General features: G+C 54.1%; 1 protein-coding gene across 1 annotated transcript in view; it reads left to right on the forward strand.

Annotated features, from left to right (window-relative positions):
- Positions 1-20,134, forward strand: part of SRRM4 (serine/arginine repetitive matrix 4) — a 54,203-nt gene that overhangs the window by 14,344 nt on the left and 19,725 nt on the right. Inside the window, exons 2-4 of the mRNA XM_009287539.1 lie at positions 15,603-15,746; positions 18,218-18,301; positions 18,645-18,719. Of these exons, the coding sequence (XP_009285814.1) occupies positions 15,603-15,746; positions 18,218-18,301; positions 18,645-18,719 (303 nt within the window). The remainder of the gene's footprint in view (positions 1-15,602; positions 15,747-18,217; positions 18,302-18,644; positions 18,720-20,134) is intronic.

A 20,134-nucleotide genomic window follows, 5' to 3' on the forward strand; every position in this document is an offset into this window, starting at 1 on the left:
GGTTTTGTGGTGCCAGGGCCCGTCCCTGCCTGGCTTGGGGAGTGGTGGCATGCACCCCCGTAGCAGCACCGGCTCCAGCCAGCCCCCATCCCTGCTCATCTCCCGTTCCTGGAGAGGCAGGAGAGCAGGGCTTTGAAACCTTGCACGCCCGTGCATGCATTCACATCCCTCCCTCGAGTTCTAACTAATAAATATTTAGGGCTGCGAGGCCCTAAATAATAAATAGCAGTGACGACCCTGATGCAAGGGATTGCTAAGGCGCTTCTGCCCACTGGCGGGTCCTGCAGACGCTCTTGTCCCCTTGCTGTCACTGTTCTGCCTCCACCATCCACGGCAGCCAGTCCCACTGCGGCTTGTCCCCAGAAAAGGGCTCTGCAGTCCCTACTCTTGCTGCATGGGGGGTGTCCCCACTCTCCACTGGGGTCCCCAGGCACAGAGGATTTCTCCTTCCAGAGGGCTGTGGCTAGAACTGAGCCCTTTTCTCCTCTGCCCCATCCCTATCCCGTTCCCACATCTCGTGTCTGATGGGTGGACCTTTCTATACATACATTTTTCTATAAGATGAACTTATCAAATGCAAACCCCACGTCACTGAAATGAAAATCTCAGGTGGGTGGACCTTTCTATACGTACATTTTTCTATAAGATGAACTTACCAAATGCAAACCCCACGTCACTGAAATGAAATCATTTCATGCATGACCACCCTTTCCTTTTCCCTTTTTTTCCTCCTTTTCTCCCTGTGGCCACTGAAACCTCTTTGTCATTGCAAAGCCTGACCCAGGCCGGCAAAGCCCACCTGCAGTTTGGCTGCGGTGGTGCCGGGGCTTTGCTGCATCCCCTGGTCCAGCTCAAGCCCCTGGGGGCTCTTTGCTGTTAAGAGAGCATGCGTCTGCTGTGACCCACGGTCCTACCCTGCCCCACATGGCTCCCAGCCCCGCTGGGTCCTCCTCTGGTCCCAATCCCTGGCAGTGCCGGGTTGTGTGTCACCAGCTGGAAAACAGGGCTGGGTTTGTTGCCTGGATCGGAGCCCTTTGGCATTCCCAGGAACGGGCAGAGAGAAACGCCAAACCTCGGGAGCCAATTTGCTTTCGCAGCCCCGCTTGCTGATTTTTATGGGTGCGTGCAAACATACAGAGGTCATGAGTGCCTGAAGTCCAGCAGGAGCAGTGGATCCCAGCAGCACAGCATCCATGACAGACCTTTGGCGTGGTGCAGATTTGGCACATGCCCGCAGGATGCGCGGGCTGGATCACCACCTCCGGCAGCATGGCTGGGCACAGTGCCCACGTCTTGGTGCCACCATCACCCGGCAAAGGCCACGCAACCCTCCATGGGACACTGGGTGCTGCAAAACTGGCTTCTCCATCAGCCACTCGAGCCGAAAGCGCTGACAAACACCGGGAGTTTAAAAATAGCAGGGTTTTTTGCACGCAGCGGGAGCGCTTTCCCTGCCAGTGCAGCGGGGACTGCAGGAAGGGCTTAAAAAAAATACAGAAGTGGGGAAAAAAACCTCTATTAAAAACTCTACTGCTGTTTCAGGCTGGCTGAGCTGGGTGTCCCAGCCCGTGGCCAAGGCAGGAGGCAGCGAGGTTGGGGCTAACTGCTTCACTGATGACCCATTTAAAACTTCATGCTTAACTTATGTCTTGTCATTAATGAAAGAAGAAACAGCTGCTGCAGCCCAGCCCCGGCCGGGGGCTTCGCGGGGGGGCAGAGGCGGGAGTGGGGGCACCGAGGATGGCATCTCCTCTTTTGCCCCCGAGCGGGTGCCTGGGCAGGCAGAGGGGTCGGGGGCAGCGTGGGCAGGGTCCTGCTGCCTGCGGGGTTGCTCTGCTCTTTCCTCCCGGCTCCTGCTTCCTCCCTGGGGGCAGGGGAGGCTGCGATGTGCTGGTGCTGGTATGGGCTCCAAAGACCTTCGTGCTGGTGGATCCTGGGGCCGGGGTCAGATGCCCACCTCACGTGCACGTGCAGGTGGCTGAAAATGCTCCAAGACCCACGGGCCATGATGAGAAAATGGCTTTTCTCTGCCACTAACACCAAATTCCAGCAGCGCATCATCCCGGCGGAACTCAATGGCACTTTGGCAATGGGCTGGTTGTATTGAATTTATCTCTGTGCCCGCGTGTGCTTGGGAGCACGTGTGTTGGGGTGTGACTGGAAAAGAGTGGGGTAGGAGGCTGTGATTTTAGCTACATTACTATCAGGATGAAGAATTAGCTATTGCCCAGCAAGAGAAATATTTTTGCATTAGGAGAGATTTCACAGTTAAAGACCACCTGCTGAATTAATCTGTGGGTCAGCTGGAGCTGCCGTATAGCCAACCGCCCACCAAAGCAGTGCATATATAACACCAACGTATAATAGCATGTAAATATATCATAACTTATTCTCTGCTGCTCTGTCATGTGCAGCCAGCGGAGCGGGCACGGCCACGGCCATGGCATACCGAGTGCGGGAGGCAGTTAGGGCTTTGGGCTGATTTCCCCCCGAGGCTGGTGGTTTAACTCTGGGAACCTATTGCCTATAAAGCATTTGCCCTCTTCAAATCCCCCCTGCTTCGATCAGAGCATGGCCAGGTTTGTTACGATGGGGAGAAGCAAGACAAGTGGGTTCAGCACTGCTTCTTCCAAGGGATGGGGTTTTTATTCGCCAAAAAGCTCTAAGATCAGAAATATACAAGAAAAAAAACCCCAAAGCAACAAAGCAGCCCAGTGCCCACATTTCACCTGCCCTTCCCTGCTGCCTGGGACAGGCTCTGTGGTTATCTGCCTGCCGCAGCCGCCCCCCCCGTCCCTGCCTTTGTCTGCCCATCAGCCACGCGTTGGCCGAGTTAATGAAGGACGATGGTGCAGGGCCACCGGAGTGGAGAGGCAGGCGGATAACACGTGCCGGGGAGAGGGAGGTGCAGTGGGGTCTGTGTGGGCACCGCCGGCGGAGGACAAACAAAGGGAGCCGCTGGTTAATCACTGAGATAGGGGCGTTTTGCAGCGGGGAGCGGTGGAGCACACGGGCTGTCGGCCCGGGTGTGCCCTGTGCCTCCTAATCGAGGATGGACATGATCTCCTGGTGACCTCCTCTGGTCCTGTGTTCCCAGACCCTGGCTGCTTCAGGGGGTCCCTGTGCAGGGCTGAGCTCTGCAGGACATGGGACGTTGGCTGCATCTCCCCGAGGAGCCTGGGGCATCCCCAGGCACAGGGACTCGGTTGCCTGTTCTGTCTGATGGCTGGAGAAGTCCTTGGCACAGTTTAGGACCGGTCCTTGTGCTTTCCCAAACATTTCCCACGTGTGGTTCAGGAGCCAGCGCAGGCAAAGGATGGCCTTCAGATGTTTTGGAGGGTTTTTTTGATATTTTGGAGAGTCCAGGCTGGCAGATGCAGCCATTTCGTGTTCCAGGCACGTCTCTGCCCTCGGGTGTGCTGGGGCTGTGTGGCTGTGCCTGGTGGCCGGGCCCCCATCCCTGCCCTCACCATGAGCGTGAAGCATCTCAGCACCTGCAGGGACAGAGCGAAAGGCACAACACCAGCAGCACGTGCCAGTGGCAGGTTTGGCTCCTGCTATTTGCTGCCTCATGGCAGTATTTACTACCCCATTGCCCTCAGGGGCTCCCCAGAAGTGTTTTTTCCACCCACAGCCCCAGTTCCCCCATCCTCATCCCTCCGAGCGGGCTTGGATGCTCAAGGGCAGGCACTCAGCATGGGAGCTGCCACCGTGGGGACGGGTGGGTTAATTTTGTGGTGGAAGCTCGTGGGCCAAAGAGCTGGCTGCCGGCTCTGCTGGGCTGCGAATGCTATCGAAGGCACATTCATCCCTGATTAATGGAAACTGAAAAGCAGGATCCTGAGGACCCACATCTCCCCTGCCCCCTCCCCGCCACAGGCTGCCGCTGCCAACCCTCTCCCTGCACTACCGCTGGGTTTGTCCTGCACGGAGCAGAGGACGATGGGTCTCGCCTTTCTGCGGCAGAAAAGCAGGCAGCGAAGCCCGCAGCCGCAGCTTGCGCCCTGCCTGCAGAGCTGGCGCTGGGACATGGCCGCCACCCTGCCCACCCCGCCCACCCTCCCCACCACATCGGTATTGATTTGACCTGAACTCCCTTTAATGTGCTGTGATTTCTTTCAGTAAGGCTTTAAGTGAGGTCTCTGCGGCATTCAATAGAGCCGGCCCCAGCACGGTGCATGGACCAGGACGGTCCAGAGGGATATGCTTGGGGATGCTCCCGCATCCCTGACAAGAGCATCTCTCCACGTCTTATTTTCCCCATGTCCCATGAGGCTAATCCCACTGCTTAAAGGTTGCTCCTTGTCCCTTCTGCATTTCCTAGCTCTTTCCTTCACTTGGCCCGGTGGCTTTGCTACCCCAGCCCATAGGACAGATTTGCCGCATCGTTAGCTGGTTCACCTTCCCAATTTAGACGAGCGCCAGACCTGCATGGTCCCCCCTGCTCTGTGCAGAAGCAGCCCCGCCGCCAACCAGAGCCGAGCCAAACCGGAGCAACCCTCATCTTCCCATCCCCGGCGAAGCCGCCTTGCTTTCCCCTTTCTCCTTGGTGGCTGTCACCTCCTCAGGGATGTACTTAGCCGAGTCAGGGCTTGGTGTCACATTGTTTCTGGCAAACTAATGGGCAGAGTGCTTGTTTTCAGAGATTGTATAGAGCAGAAATCCCTGCACTTCATCTCCAGCTGCAATTACCGAAGCCAAGTCGATGTGGTTGATGGTAATAGGATGGTAACACTGTCTGAATTTGTATTTAATGCTGATTCCAAGGGTCTATAATTTTCATCAGCACCACATGACTTTTTATAGAACAGAAAAATGTGAGAGCAGTTAATGAGCTGTAATTCTGGAGAGCTTCTGCCTTGATTGGGACTAATTATTTTCTTTATAAAAATAATTAACAATCCACACAACCTATAGAGTAAAAGGCATGTGGCATTAATTAAACCGTGTGTTATTTTCAACGCACCTTTATCTCCCCTTTCCCAGCACACCCCGAATAGACAGTGGCGTTGCACTGCGGAAAGCCAAGCTGGGCACAAGCTCGCATCGGGGCAATGGCTCAGGCCATTGGCAAGGCGAAAAGGGCAGGTCCTGAGCGAGGGGGCTGTATCCAAATCCCACTTCCGCAGCCTCCCGGCCCTGTGTGTACCGTAAAAATCCTCATTTGGGTAGGAAAGGCTGTTTTGGCTAGAATAAGGTGATGGTTTTCATGCATGGGCTGTCCGCGATGGGTGCAGAGGGGATGCTGGGGATATCTCTGTTTTTCGGCTGAAGAGCAGCTGGTGGGACCCTGGGGGCTGCAGGGGTGTGCGCCGGGTGCTGTCACTTGCCATGGGGCATCAGGATACCCAAAAATTGAGATGGTCACTTTGCACAAGCTAAGCCCTTGTTCTCCAGCGCTCTGAGATCCTGGGACAAGTCCCAGGTGAATGTGCCCCAGCACCGATAGCGCGCGGCTCTGTGCGTGCTTAGACACACACTTACATAATACATAATTGTTAACAAGACTAATTCCTCTATTTTCCTGAGGTATTTGGAGAACTAATGAATATATTTGCATAATCTTGATTTTGTTTTTGAATAATTCTGGATTATCCAAATGTGAATAACACTGGGGCTTTGCCTTTCTAGATTGCCTTTCAGCTGAGGATAGCAAAGCATTTTGCAAATATTAGTTCAGCCTCACAAATCCCAGCAAGCAATAAAGTTATTATTACACCCAATTAAAGATGGATGTGCCAAAAAGTGAAATGATTCTCTCCAGCCGCTCCTGGCAGGGTCTGCCACGGGGCCCAGGAGCCCAGGGACCCGCCTGCCTCCTCCAAACCTTCTCCCTAAGGAGCAGCAAGCCAATAAATATCCTCCCCTTCCTTTTTGGGGATGATTTAAAACAATGTTCAGAGTTGCAGGGTGGCATGGATGGTTGAGGACAAGACCTGGGAGCGGAGAGGGAGGTTTCTTTCTGGCTCTGGTCCCGAAACAGCCCTGGGTGCTGCAGCACCGAGCACCCTGGTGCTCGCTGTGTGGCAGAGATGGCATGGTCATACCAACCTCATCCTCCTTGGAGCGCAGTGGGAGGAGGAAAGGACCTGTCTTCCCTCCCAGAAACTCTCCTTAACTTAAAACCCCCGCAACAGTTCTTCCTGGGCAGCTGGCAAGACCACCGATGTGTTTCCCACAGGACCAGGGGATGTTATGGGGAAGGAGGATTGGAGTCAAACCAAACCCTCCCACCCGTGAAACTGCAATTTGAGAATTTCCCAGCTCAGCTGGCATAGGAGACATGATACAGGGAGGCAAAGGGGCTCTTCTGGCCACAAAAAGCCCCCAGCAGTATGTAGCAGGGGTGTTAAAGCCTGCTTGCCACCTCCCTCCCTGGGCTGGGAACGCCGTAGGCTCGTCCCTCCTGCAGGAGAAATCTGTTGCTTAATTCCTTTCTGTGGGAGCTAATTGCTGCCCACGTGTCCCCACGCGGGGACATCTGCTCCTCGCGGCGTCACTGAGCTGTCCCAGCCCCACGTGGCCTTGGCAGTGCAGCCCCGGGCATCACGGCAGGATGGATGTTTGGGACACGAGTCCCAAATGAGAGGATATCCAGGGACCCCTGTCTCACCAGACCCCCCAAGCGCGGCAGACCGATTTTTGCCAGCTGCTGCCTGGGGCTCCCCCCCGCCGGCTGCCGTTCACGGGTGCACATAGGGGTCGGCAGAAAATGTTATCCTCAGCTCCTCTAATTCTGGCAGCCCTACGGGGCAGAGCGGCACCAGCGCTGCCCTGCTCAGGTGATGCCCCCAGACACCCGGGTTGGGGACACCCATCCGGATGCACCCGCGGTTCTGTCCTGGGGTGGGGGTTGAGCATTTTTTAACGTCGGAGTTGTTTCAAGCTGAGCCCTTTGGATTGCTGTTCATTAGTCGCAGGCAGGCATGCATGCCTGTGTCCTGGCACAGGGGGTGGCCCAGGGGGTGGTTTATTAACAGGGTGCCGTGACCGGAGTGTCCCTGTCCCCAGCCTGGATGGATGGGGCGGCTGTCTTCGCCATGCTCTCCCTGTCAACCGGAGTCATTCCCAAGGCAGCTCTGCAGGCAGGCGGCAGCTGTGTGAACAGGTTGGTTTTTTGGAGTTATCTGAGCATTGGGACCTCCAGTGTGTTTCCCCTCTTCTTCCACTGGCAATTCAAAAAAGCAAATTAAGGGAGAGGAGGAAAAAGCTTTATGTGAGCGGCAAAGGGAGCATTCCTGCTCCAAGCGGATCTTCTCCAGCCATCTTCTCCTTGCTGCCTCCAATGTGCCTTATTACTAATTCATTTTTAAAGTGATCTCTCAGCGCTCCCAGGAGCTCCCGGTAACGTGTGCTTACAATCCCCTATTTGATTAAAATTTAATGAGCGATGTTATTGGCAAATACACTATTTCGCTGCTGTTCGCCATGCCAAACGGCATGGGGTTTTGGACAAAGGAGGGAATTGGCGCATCGCAGAAAGCACCCGTAATGACCGAGCACCACGGATGTGGCATCCCGTGGCCCGGCCCTGCCATCACTTGGCAGCACACAGGGTGGCTTCCTCATTAAAGAGCGAGCCCAGGCCCACCAGGAGGATAGTGATCTCCAAAGATCCTGGATTAACCTGTGCGAGGGACTGGAATTTTGTGTGCAAGCATGGCCCCGTCCATGGCAGCCAGCACCGAAGCAAGGCACTGCCGCGAGGGGCTTGGCTTGAACCCGGGGTGCTGCGGTGGCACAGGGGAAGCTCCCTGGTTGGGGGCTTGGCACTATGCAGCCCGTTGGGCGTGAAGGTGCTCTCCAGCCTGACCACATTGCAGATAGTGGCAAAGCCCTTCTTTTCTGGGATGTCCTCCTTCAGTTTGTTTTTTTTTGTTAAAACCCTCCTAAAATGTTAAGCGTCATCTCCTGGTGCTCCTCGGCTTCCAGCTCCCAGTGTTGTGTTGCGAAGTGCCCAATCACAGCCGCTGGGCTCCCCTATGCTGCCCACACCCTGACCTTCGACTGGCGAGGGTTTGCCCTGCGCTGCTGACGGGCAAGCAATTAATGAGAAATTTGAGCTCAGAGCCAGGCTTTTCCTAATCGCAAGCTCTACGAGGGCTGCTTAGGGTTGCCCCCATGCCTGGCCATCAGTTCTGCCCCCTTCACCGGGGAGCGGTTGCCCCCATGGCTGCTCCAGGCTGCCTGGGGGATGATAGCAGGGATGGGGTTTGGGAGTTCAGTTTGTGGCCGGCTGGGAGGAAATTGGCCGTAGGGCTATGGCAGGGTTTAGTGTAAGCTTTCGGCCTCAGTCCCTCCTCAGACCAGTCCCTGCCACGCCAGGGTCACTCAGGAGCCTGGAGTCCCCCAAAACATGGGTCGGGGGTGTGCAGGATTGCTGTGCCGTGGTGCAGCTCGGGGTAACGTCGGTACTTTCAGGTCTGTTTGCAGGCACCAGGGAGAAGCCGAGGCTCCTTTCCTATTCCCTGATTGAGGAGAAAACTGGCTCCTTTACAGGCATGGTAACCTGCAGGGTATTTGTCTAAGGAGGAGGATTTGAGGATAGGAAAGGCACAGGATTGTCCCCTCGAGAGCAAGCCCATCCCAGCAGCGTGCAGGTGCTGATGGGCACAAAGCACCACAGGGACCTCCGAGCCGGCAGCGTGGGCGGCACAAGATGCCGTAGAAACCACTCGAGATGGGGCAGCGGTCCAGGTTTCCTTTAGAAATGATACGACTGTGTGACATATTCCTCGGCTTTATCTCTGCTGTCGCTGGCAGGCGGTTGGCAGAGCCATCCCGGATTGCTGGCAGAGAGGGAAGGTGACGCCAAGCTCTGCAAGGCGGCCAGGTGCTCGGGAGGAAAGGGGAACGGGAAGTGTCTCTAGAGAGAAGGAGACCCAGCCGTGGGGAGCAGGGAGAGGCCTGTGCTCGCCGTCGTGCCTGACCCTTCTTAAGACGGTCCACGGGAGCATCACTTTCCCCCATGGAGTTTTACACTCCGCCAGGGCCATCCATCCCATGCTGTGCAGTGGGAGCCGCCGCCACCACCAGCTGCTGCCGAGTTTTACACTCCGCCAGGGCCGTCCATCCCATGCTCTGTGCAGTGAGCCGCCGCCACCACCAGCTGGTGCCCGGGATGGAGCCCTCCCCGCAGGCTGCGACCGCACAGTATCCCCCAAAGCATCTGGCACTGACCCTGCACTGCTACCAGGGCCTCTTCCAGCAGGGAAGCTCCTCTGTTCTGATTCAACCATGCATAGCAAATCAACTGCTGGAAAATAAAGAGCCAAGCTGCTTTTTTGGCCCAGGATGTGCTAAGAGCAGTCGTTAAACCTTTCTGGAGTCCAAGAAGCAAAAGGAGCCGCTGCTGCATCCAGGCTTGCAGCAGGACGTAGGGTTCCCGGGAGTAGGAGGGGGAGGCGAGTCTTGGCTGGCAAAAATTGGATGAAAAATGTGTATTATGGAATTGTATTTCTCTTCTGTGTTTAAACTGCCTCAAGAAAACCATGTGCTTTTCTGCAGCTGGTGCCTCTGCTGATGCACAGAAAAAATAGCGGGGAGAAGATTAAAATTGAACTGGCTTGGAGTCTGTGTAATCAGGGAAAATATCTCGGTGATTTGCTATTATAATTTTCAATAACAAACTGCAGGGCTCCTGCCGCACTAATAATAATGGTTTGAATGAGGTGGGGAAAGAACCTGCCGTGGGGTGTTTGTGTGTGTGTGTTTGTGGGAAGCACTTACAATTTTCCCTGTCTCCTAATTTTGAAGAGGTATTTTTAGTGCATATTTCAAAAAGCTTTATGTAAACACATCTGCTGGAGTTTTTGCTTGGAAATGTCTTTACAACCTTCTTTTCTGCCCCCTCCCTCTCCTGGGACAGAGGAACGGTTCGACCATTTTCTTTTTCAATCAGATGAGCAAAGCCAGAGAGCAAAGGAGAAAAAAGGGTCATTTTGCTAGCGCTAAAAGGCTTCTCAGCCCAAAGTGGTGGATTTTAGAAACGCTGTGAGCAGCTCAGCCCACCCTTGCCAGGGCCAAAAGCCCAGGGCAGAGGCACATCGGAGGTGGCCGTGGCAGAGTGCCGCAGGGATACAGGAGAGTTGGGACCCTAACCTGCCACCTGCCCCCTCCGGCGCAGCCCAAACCTCCAGGTGAGGAAAGGAGAGGAAAGATGAGATATTCAATCATGTGTCCATGCACTTTTTGCACGTTACTCAGAAGCAGCAAGAGCATCCCTGGTGCGAGCAACTGCGGGCGCAGGAGTTTCTCCCGCTTCCCCTTGGGGTGGTGCACCTGCCGCAGACGCCTGTGTCCTTTCACGGGCTGATGTTCCCAGTCCCCAGGCGAGGCATCCATCATTGGTTTAATGCCAGCGAAACATTCACAACTAATAGGCTCATCAGAGATGCTTTAACCTTTTTTGGGTTTTGGGCTCTCGTTGGCTGGAGCCACTCCTACCCTTTCACCAGGGGCTGTAAAGGTGATGGGAACGTGGAGCCAGCCAGGGCTGAAAAGGGCAAGGTAGTAAAGTTTCCATATTTGCTTTCCAAATACTCTGTCCCGAGCTTGGAAATGCTGTCAGTGCAGGTCTGCCAAGAGCAGCCAGTGCTCGGGGTCTTCAACATGCTCATGCGTGCGGCCAGGTGCCCTGCAGCACCACACTCCCGCTTGGGCTGTGCATCAAGCACCCAACCCAGCTGTGTGTGCAAAGTAAAATAAATTATAAAAATAAAAGGCTTGGTTAGCACGATCCAACACCAGTGTGCTTACGCTGCTGCTTGCAAAGCAGCTGGGAAGGGCAGAGGAGCTGCAGCCAGGCCACGGAGGGCTGGGACTGCTGGAGCCCGTCCTGCAGAGGTGAGGGACGATGCTGCTGAGGTTGGAGAGATGGCCTGGTGGCAGGGTCCAGCAGCTGAAAGGTCACTAGGAAGGCAATTTTCCTGCTTTTCTCTCCTCTTGAGATGAGGACCTGAGTTACTGCAGGGGAAAATGATGATTGATGAAAGCTTTGTGGCAGGAGACCGCTGCAGGGCCGGGGCAGAGGAGCTCGGCTGGGACGCGGGAGCCTGCAGGCAGGGGAGGACAGCTGCCCAGCCCCAGCAGCGCTGAGATGCCAGCACACAGGGATTTCAAGTGCACACCAGAGCCACACCGACTGCATGTCACTGCGGGGCCGGAGGGGACGGGTGTCGCTGGGCTCAGCTCCCGGTGAAGCATGTGTCACCAATTGCCACATTTCATGGCCCGATGAGATGGCACTTGGCCATGGCACCGAGCGCGGTGGCCTGGGATGGAGGAACGGGGATGGCTTGTGAGTTAGCTCTGCTGCCTGAGGCAGCAAATACCTTGTGCCTTTACCCCGTCCTCTGTGAAGGGTGCCAGGATCTGCTGAAGGGCAGTGCCATCCCACCGGGGCTAATAGAGGGAGAATATTTCCCCGTGGCTGGGCTGGTTCAAGCCCCAGGATGCCCCAACGCTGTAGCCCTGCCCCAGGGCCAAGGCTCACCCGCGGGGCTCACCCATGGCTCTGGAGGCCACAGCATGTCTTCGACAACTTCCCTGCACAAACTCTGTGAGGGGTCTTTGCTGAGCCCAGCATATCTCCCAGGTCTTGCAAATGCCCTGCGGGACCTCTGCAGTCTTGCATTTTCCTTGGCCTCTGCAGAGCCGTGGCCTCATCCTGCCATCCGTGTGCACGGCCACCTCGGGCTCCTGCAAGATACCTGGTGTGAAAGCCTCCTGCCGAGCCCATCAGTGACCTTCTACTTTTCCCCAGCAAACAGTGATGTCCAGTCCCAAAGGGAAGCGGTGCAGAGCGTGGGGGCCACAGCGTGGTTAACCAGCCTCAGCAGTGTCCCCATAAACTGGGGGTGACATGCCAGCCTCCCGGGGAAGGGAGGTACAATGTGGTGGCTTTCGGTGACAGGGCTCTGTGGGATGCTGCTGGCAGCGGGGAGCCCAGTGGGATTCGGAAATGTGATGTGCCTTTGGGAAAGGCTGGTGGGAAGCGTATCGGGCAGTTTGTAAAAATAAACAGGGACCCCCCCACCTCGCAGCTGGGCTGCCATCACCCACCCTGTTCTCCTCCAAACAGCCACAGTGTTTTATGGTGGTTTCACCCCCCTTCAAATCAGGAATATTTGGGTTCTTTCCTACCAGTGATCTCATCTGCATCATTTCTATTAGGGTAGCAACAGATCATTTCCCTCTGCTGTCAACACATTCTGTCAGGGAAGGAAAACATGGGAGAGCCTAAATCCGATACCAAAACGCAAGGTGGGCTGGCTGGGTTGTGACAACAGGTGAAAGGCTTGGGCTGGTGGGAGAGGCGAGAGCCCTGCATGCCCTCTGCTTCCCTCCCAGCCCCTGAAAAGCTGGCAAAAATCACCATGAGCCCAAAAAAACCCTCTTGGACTGGAGACCGCTGCAAAGGGAAGGGACAAGGTGAGCCGTCTGCAGAGGGAGGTTGCACAGGGTGTGTTTTGTGCTGAGCTGGTGGCAGGCAGCCTGGCGGGTGTCCTGCTGTGTGGGGTCTCCCCGTCAGGAGCAGGGATGCTGCTTTTGGGCAGGCCTGATGGATAGGCTGGATTTCTGCATGGGAGAAAGAAAGAAAAAAAAAAAAAAGAGTGCAAATAATTGTCTAATGGAAATAGAGAAACTTGGAGCGCAGGCAGGACGGGTGGGCCACTGCCTTGTCATGGCCCAGCTGCCCATGGCCAGGAGTGCATCCTTAGGGACAAATATGCAACCCGTACATTGGCAGAGAGGCTGCGGTCCTGGCTCCGAGGGCAGAGTAGTGTTGCATGCCCAAAGTAGTGGATGCCCAGACAAACCCTGGGCATCCTTCCTGCCTCTTCTTCCTCCTGCTTGCTCCAGCAAGCGTCTCTGCAGGTGCGAGCCCCGCACTTCCAGCTGCATCGCCCCGAGTGTCCTCACTGCCCTCCCCGGGCCGGCTCCAGCAAAGCACCCGCAGAGGCTTTCTCCTTTCTGCTGCAGGCAGGGACTGGCAGGGGAAGGTGTGATAATCTTCTCCTTTGAGGCCACAGTAATCGTTCACACCAAACTGCAAGCACTTTTATATCAGTTGTGAAAGACACGAAAGATGACAAAAAAAAAATGCTTTTACATATATATTCAATCAATGTCTATGGAGCTTAACGCAAGGGGATTACCAGCCAGTTTAGAGCGTTAGTGACTTTCGACATTCATCAGAGGAGAACACTTGGTTGAATTGAAGCCAGCCTTTGATGGGATTGGAGAATAATTATTTCCATCAATAATTACTTCCAAGCCCAGAATAAATGGTTCCTAGCGCGTTGCAGGACAGGAGTCCTTGGTTGCCTCAAGACCAATAAGTTTTAACCCCAGGACCTGAAAATCTCATTAGTGGGAGAGGGGGCCAGGGTGAGAGGGACATCACCCACCATGCCCGAGTCCCTCCTGCAAGGCAGCAGTGCCCCAGCGTGCTGCCAGCCTGGGGAGGAACCATCCTGCCTCTGCTGCTGGAGCTGATCCAGCCCAGACTTTGTACAGGTCATTAATTTGGGGACATTTTTAATGGATCCTAATGATTGAGCCTCAGAAGTCTGTTCTTAAAAGAGGGTTGGGAAAGACCACAAGCTAATTAGCTCTCACAAAGAAAGCAATTAACCATGTAGCTTCCCGGATGGTTAAAAATAACATAGACGTTGGGAAGCGACTGGAGGATTTATTACAAGCAGAGTAATAGATTTTTAAAGCCAGGGGGACCATCGGATCAGCCAGTGTCACCTCCTGCATGTCCTGGGCCAGAAATATTTCACCCAGCTTCCCCCCATTGACCCCTGTTGCTTGTATTTGGCTGATGCACATGCTTAAATGTTTAGGGATTACAAAATGGGCTCCAGGAAAGGGTCAGCTATTAGAGAAAGTGGGGGTTTGTTGAGAGAGAAAACACAGGTGGAAAGAGAGGGGGGACTCTTCTTCTGCAGGTGCTCCTGTGCCAACTCCAGCCCCCAAAAGTGTTGCTCATGGCTGGGGCAGGCCGTAGGATGTTCCCTGGGGCATGCAAGCCTCTGGCCATGCCTAACCGGGGCTAACATGCCGTTTTAGCATCACATTGCTCTTTAACCACCCTCTTGGCCCCCGTTTAACCCCCCCAGATGTGCAGCATGCACCCGGCCCTGGCCCCTTGTTCCTGACCCCACAGCCCATGTGTGATGGCTGTGACGATCTCAAAGCACCCTCCTGGCAACCCTGAGCCACTGTGGCTGCGGGGCTGGCAGGGGGACATCCCAGCCTCCCCCTGCTCCAAGGTGGGGGTCCACATGGCCCGGGGGCTTCGGCGTGCTGCTTTCCAAAGGGAGGAGGTAGGTCAGGTGGCAGACATGGCAGCGGGACCTTGTGGAGCTGACCTGGGGATGGCTAAACCCCAAAGCAGCACCCGCAGCCCATTCCTGAGGTTGGCTTCAAAATGATAATGGGAAGAAATGGGAACACTTTCTCTGCCAGCTGAGCCCAGCCCACCATGGGTACCACCCCACAGCCAGATCGGGCTTGGACATGCTGATGCTTGCTTTATTTATTCGAATAATACGCTGGATGACACCAAAAACATAGCGTTCTTGGCGCCCTGCTGGGTATGGTTTATGGCTTTCCGTTAATCTTTCTGTTCTTTGAAATAAACATCTGCGGGGCCTGGAAATCTATTTACTTTCCTCCTAAGTGTCTGAGCTCAGGCTTGTTTGGGTTTGTTTTCTCCATTTGGCTTCTTTTCTCCATTTGAGCTTGCCCTGCCCAAGCCCCGGTGTTTCTTGGAGACCTCTCACCCCAGGCTTTCCCTGCCCTAGCTCCGCTCCTCACCAACTCTCATGGTCTCCCCAGGGCTCTTGCAGGCACCTGCCTGGCCCAGGTGGTTCCCCTTAGCTCTGCTGAGCTGTCCCAGGTTCTCCAGCTTGGGCTTTCATCAGGATCGGGTGCGTTTACTGGCCCAGCACCCTATTTGTAGGAGCAGGGAGGAAAGCTGTCCTCTGGCTGCCAAAGCTTTGCTACCACCTGCATGCTGGTGAGGGGGATAGGATGAGGATGTGGATGTGTGGTGACGTATTGGCAATGCTAACAGCAGGATTGGGAAATGGCATTTGAAATACAAAAGGTTTTTTTTCTACCATAGTGCAAGACCAGTACTGTCTCTGCAGAGCTGGTGAGCTAAAACCCACAATGCAGAGGAAGATGTCCAGGGGTGCTGGTCTGATTAGCTACCATTGCCCCTTGCTGTTGCATTGAATTCAGACCCCATGCTGTCCCTGCAGTATGGGGCTGACCAGCTGCTCCTTGGCTACGTGATACCTGTGGCATCTCTGCCTGAAAGCTGAGCACAGCATGCCCACTCTAGGGCACAGCTTGGCTTGGAAATAGGGGCTTTCTGGAGCCTTGTAGGAGCATTTCCCACTGCAGGGCTGAGCACCGTGGGCTTAGGAGATCCAAGAGCAACCTCCAGCTCTCCTTCACAGCAGCACAGGTCCTACCTGCAGAAAGGAAAGGGGATTCACCAGTGCATGGGAAACCTTCAGCCAACAAGCCCAGCTGAACGGACAGTTCTTTATTGCTCTCTTTCTCTCCTCTTACTCCCACAGTGGGACACTCAGCTGCCTGCCATACCCCGCGGAGGACAGATGTCCCAAAAAGCTGAGTGGCCATGCAGTCAAGGAGGCCTCCACCACCAACGGCTGCGCGAAAGGCAAGGAGAGACGAGACCATGCTCGCCATAGGTCACGCAGGTAGGAGCCAGGGCTGTAAGCCGGGTCACCCCAAAGCAGGGGGATGGCAGAGAAGGCGTCTGTGACTGTTTACCCAGCCCCTCTGGGGGTCTGCAAGAGCTGGGTATGGGTTACATCACCATGTGAGCGTACAGCAAATGTATGCGATTGTATGAAACCCCCGTCGATGTTTGCAGGGAGAAACCTGCAAACCTGTAATTCACTTCCACTCCTTGTCTTGCTCTTACAGCCCCCTTACAAGTAGCCCTGGCTGGAAGACAGGCGACCTGCTAGCATCCCTGTGTGCTACCAGGACTGCAGGGTACCCCTGGCTGGGCATCACCCTCAGCAATTCCCCTCTCCCCATGCCTACATCAGACTAGCAGCATTGGCTTCATTAGGACACAGCTTCATTATCAGTTCGTCGTTAGGCCCTGACAACTTGAGAGGGGAAAAATGAATTGAATGTTGTAAATGAAGCAGCTAGGGTCTCTGAGCCTTGCCTGTTGAACTGTCTCTGGGATTAAAGCCTCTCCGTTTGGTTAAAGATGCTGGAAAGAAAGAGCAAGAAAGCACATTTCATATCTTCAGATTTCAGGCTAACCGGAACAATAATCTAAAGCGTATTTTTAATTAGGCTTTGATTACAATCACAGAAAAACAATTAAAGTTGGATCAGTGCAGGGAGAAAGCTTCCACATCAAAGACAAAAGGCTTTATCTTGGGAGAGGGAGAAGGGCTCTACAGAAACCGCCTGTGATCGCACTGCACGGTCAGAGGTTTCTCCCCGCTCTCCCTTGGCCGTGGCCCTGGGCAAGGGGGGGCTGAGACGCACCCAGACCTGTTTGCTGGGGAGCCCAAATCTGCGCTAGGGGAAAGCGCGTGGGAGCTGGGGTTGAGCATCCTGATAACTGAGGGGCTGAGATGGGTGTTCAGGTCCCTGGTCTGGGACAGACCCTTAGGGTGTCTTTGGGCAGATGTCTGAGCTTAGCGACAATGAGCTGTCTTGGAAAACACATTTCTTCTACCTTAATGCAGACAAAAGACCCACTAAGCCTGAGGTGTGCCATATCTCCTAACAGTGCTTCTGCTGGTCGGTGAAACCCTGGGGAGGAGAAAGAGAACGAGAAGGAGTATTTGGGTGCTCCCTGGGGGCACAGTGTGGTTGCACCTCGGATTTAGTGCACCAGAAGCACTTGGCACTCAGTTATTCACAGTTCACAACTGAAGCTTTAATGTACAGTTTTGTTTTGCAGAGCAATTAAAAAAAACAAAAAGGTGTATTAAAAGCACTAAGCAATTGGCTTTTTATGATAGTGTAGTTTTGGTAGTAATTCAAGCCCTTGGGTGAGCAAGTGTCGGGGGGCAGTGGAGCCCGAGTCCCCCCGCCATGTCCCCTTGTCACTGCCTCCAACAGGTCAATGTGCTGTGACATTTGCTCTGTGTTAGGACTCTCAATAATGATAACGTTTGTTCTTTCTGCAGAAACTGCTCAATTTTCGTCCGGTTTCTGCAGTGAAGATCCCACAGCATTTTCCCAACACGGGGCTACCTTCGCATGTTCCCCGCTAGCGACTCCTCCCGCTGGCGGGGTGAGAAGTGGGGAAACTGAGGCACAAACCCAGCGCCCTCATTTCCAACAGTGATTTTGCAGAGGCGCTGGGAAGCTGGCTGTGCCCCCCATAAACCTCGCCTGTGGATCAATTAGGGGACCCACAGACAGATCTGGGGATCAATTAGGGGATCCATGGGCTGATTTGGGGATTAACCTGGGGATCCACAGGCTGCCACTGTCTTTATGAGTGTTTGCTTTGGTTAATGAGTAGCCACAGAGCATCTGTCATATTTTCAGCCCAGTGCTCTGAATCAATTTAACCGTGGTATTTGCTGTTCATTGCAACATAACGCGATTCAGCGTTGTATGTTTAAAAAAGAAATTAATTTACAGGAGTTTTTTTCCAGAGTTTAACAACTGTGTAAGAGATGCATATCTCATTAAATTACCATAGCATCTCAATAAATATATATATATTTCTAATCAATTGCTATTTAACATATGTCAAGTCTTTTATTACAGCTAGATGCATCTGGTTGCAATAATTATTGTATGCAAATTAAATGCCAATTAATTATTTAAAGCATATTTACAAAGAGCAACAAAACCTATAAATCTGTTACGGAGTCGTTAACCTCAGCAAACACGTTTAAATAATCAACCGGCGTCACCGTGGCGTACAGTAGCTGTCTCATTATATCTCCATTAAACCCACGGATGAGACACTTCATTTAAACTGTGACCAAATTATTCGTTAGAGGGTAATTAGGCGCTCGCCTGCACCCTGGGTCCACCATGAAAACCGATCTCTCTCTGCCCTGGATGTCCCTGAGGTGGGGACGGCAGCAAACGGGGGAAAGCAGTCCCATGTAAGCTGATTCAGACAGTGCTTTTATTTTTATTATTTTAATTTGTTTGTTTTTTCCCCCCTCCTCAGACCCTCGTGTGATGGGGAGCGTGTGCCGCTGCCGGCCCGGGGGAAGAAGAAGAAGAAGAAATCCAGCCGCAAGAAGCGAAGAAGGTGATGGTGGCCATGGTGGCGTGTGGGGCAGGAGGGGACAGGTAGCTCTCGGCTGTGTGAGGGGGAAAAAGCCAGTGTAAAATAGAGGCTGGATACCCTACGGGGAGGTGCGAGGGGCTGGGGCTTTCCACAGGCCCAGGGAGGCGCCGCCATTTTCTCGCCCTCCCCTCAGGGTGGCAGAGGCCAGGCCGGGGCTCACCCCACAGCCCATCTTGGGGGGCCCCAGGAGCCCCCAGCTCCTCTTCACCCCAGGGTGATGCCATTGGTGGCAGGGTAAGGGTTGGGGTGGCCAGGGAGGGCTGTGGGGAGCCCTGCGGTCCCTAACGCCCCTCTGCCTCCTCAGGTCTCCCTCCTACAGCCCCTCGCCTGTGAAGAAGAAGAAGAAGAAGAAAAGCTCCAAGAAGCGAAAAAGAAACAGGTATTTTTCCTTTGAAAATGTAATTCCCCACCGGCAGCGGCTGGGGGGGGGGGGGGGGGGAACAGCTGGTCGAGCCCCCCGCGAGGAGACAGAGAGGTGTTCCTGACTCTTAATAATGGCATGGCGAGGTGTCAAACTCCTGACTCTTAATAATGGCCACCCAGAGGACACGGCCCCACCGGGAGGTGAAAGCCAGAAAGCTGAGGAGGGTCAGAGCCGGCATCCCTCTGGGCAAGGAGGGCACAAAATGGGATGCACACCCAGGGCAAACAGATAAATATGAGCTGTCGGGGCGTGGGGGAAGAGAGACAGATGAGCCAAATCAGTGTGAGGTCTGCAGAGCCTCTACCTGCTCCTTGACCTTGCTGTCCAATTTCCCATCCTCTGGGATGTCAACGAGATCAGCGCTCGGGGTTTGCACCGATCCTTTTCCCTTCTCCCCCAGCCTGCAGAAAGTGTCAGTGTTTGGACCAGGAAAAGGCTCAGACTAGCTCCCTGCATCCACATCTCAGCCTTCCCTCCCAGCCCCGGGTGACTGCCTCTACGTTCCCCTTCTGAAGCCCATTTTTAATTTAAAGAGCACAATTAAATTTTAAAATTGCACGTTTCCCTGTTTTCTCTCAACCGTTAAACCAATATTTGAACAGAACAGTGGATGCCACCTCCCTTAGAAAGTTCATGTATTTAGAATATATTGAACCGAAGAGAGACACTACCAAAAATGTATAACGGTGAAAAGCTGAGCTTGAATCTTAAAGAAAAGGGAGGGAGGAGGAGAGACAAGGATATAGAAACTCCTTTAAAATACTTCCTTCCCAAGGAGGGATTCTTATACTCTTTTATGGATGCCATCTCCTGGCAGCTGTCCTGGGTCAGATGCTCCTTGGCTTTGAACCTTTAGTACCCATTTGTGCCCCTGCAAGCCAAGGATAAGCTGTAGCTGGTCCCAAAAGGCAGCATGATAAACCATTAAGCATTAGTGACCAATGGAGGTTGTTTCCAGATACCTGGTGCCACTTCAACTACAGGTCCCAACTGACCTTGCCACAGGCAATCTCACCGCCCCTCTAGGCAGGACTTCAGGCCATGTCTTCTGTGGGATGTTGTGCTCCAAGCTGAGATAGGACACAGAATACTGATAGTGCAGTGTACTGGGGCCAGGCCTTGCTGCAAGGAAGTGTCCTCCATGCTCCCAGGGTTTTCTACAAGGACCACCAGCGCAGTGGCTCCTGCATTGTCCCAGGGATGCTTCAGGAGGCAAGACAGAGTCATGATGCTGGTTTGGCTGTGAGGCTGCTCTGAACTTACACAGAAAGGATTTTCCCTTTGACTGCTATTTGGTCCTTCATACAGAAAACCAGAGGCTGGACTCACCTCTGCCCCCTCAAACTGAGTTCAGTGCAAGACTGTGGAGG

Source organism: Aptenodytes forsteri, unplaced genomic scaffold (assembly GCF_000699145.1).
Source record: "Aptenodytes forsteri isolate BGI_AS27 unplaced genomic scaffold, ASM69914v1 Scaffold297, whole genome shotgun sequence".
In the NCBI taxonomy this organism is placed as follows: Eukaryota; Metazoa; Chordata; class Aves; order Sphenisciformes; family Spheniscidae; genus Aptenodytes; species Aptenodytes forsteri.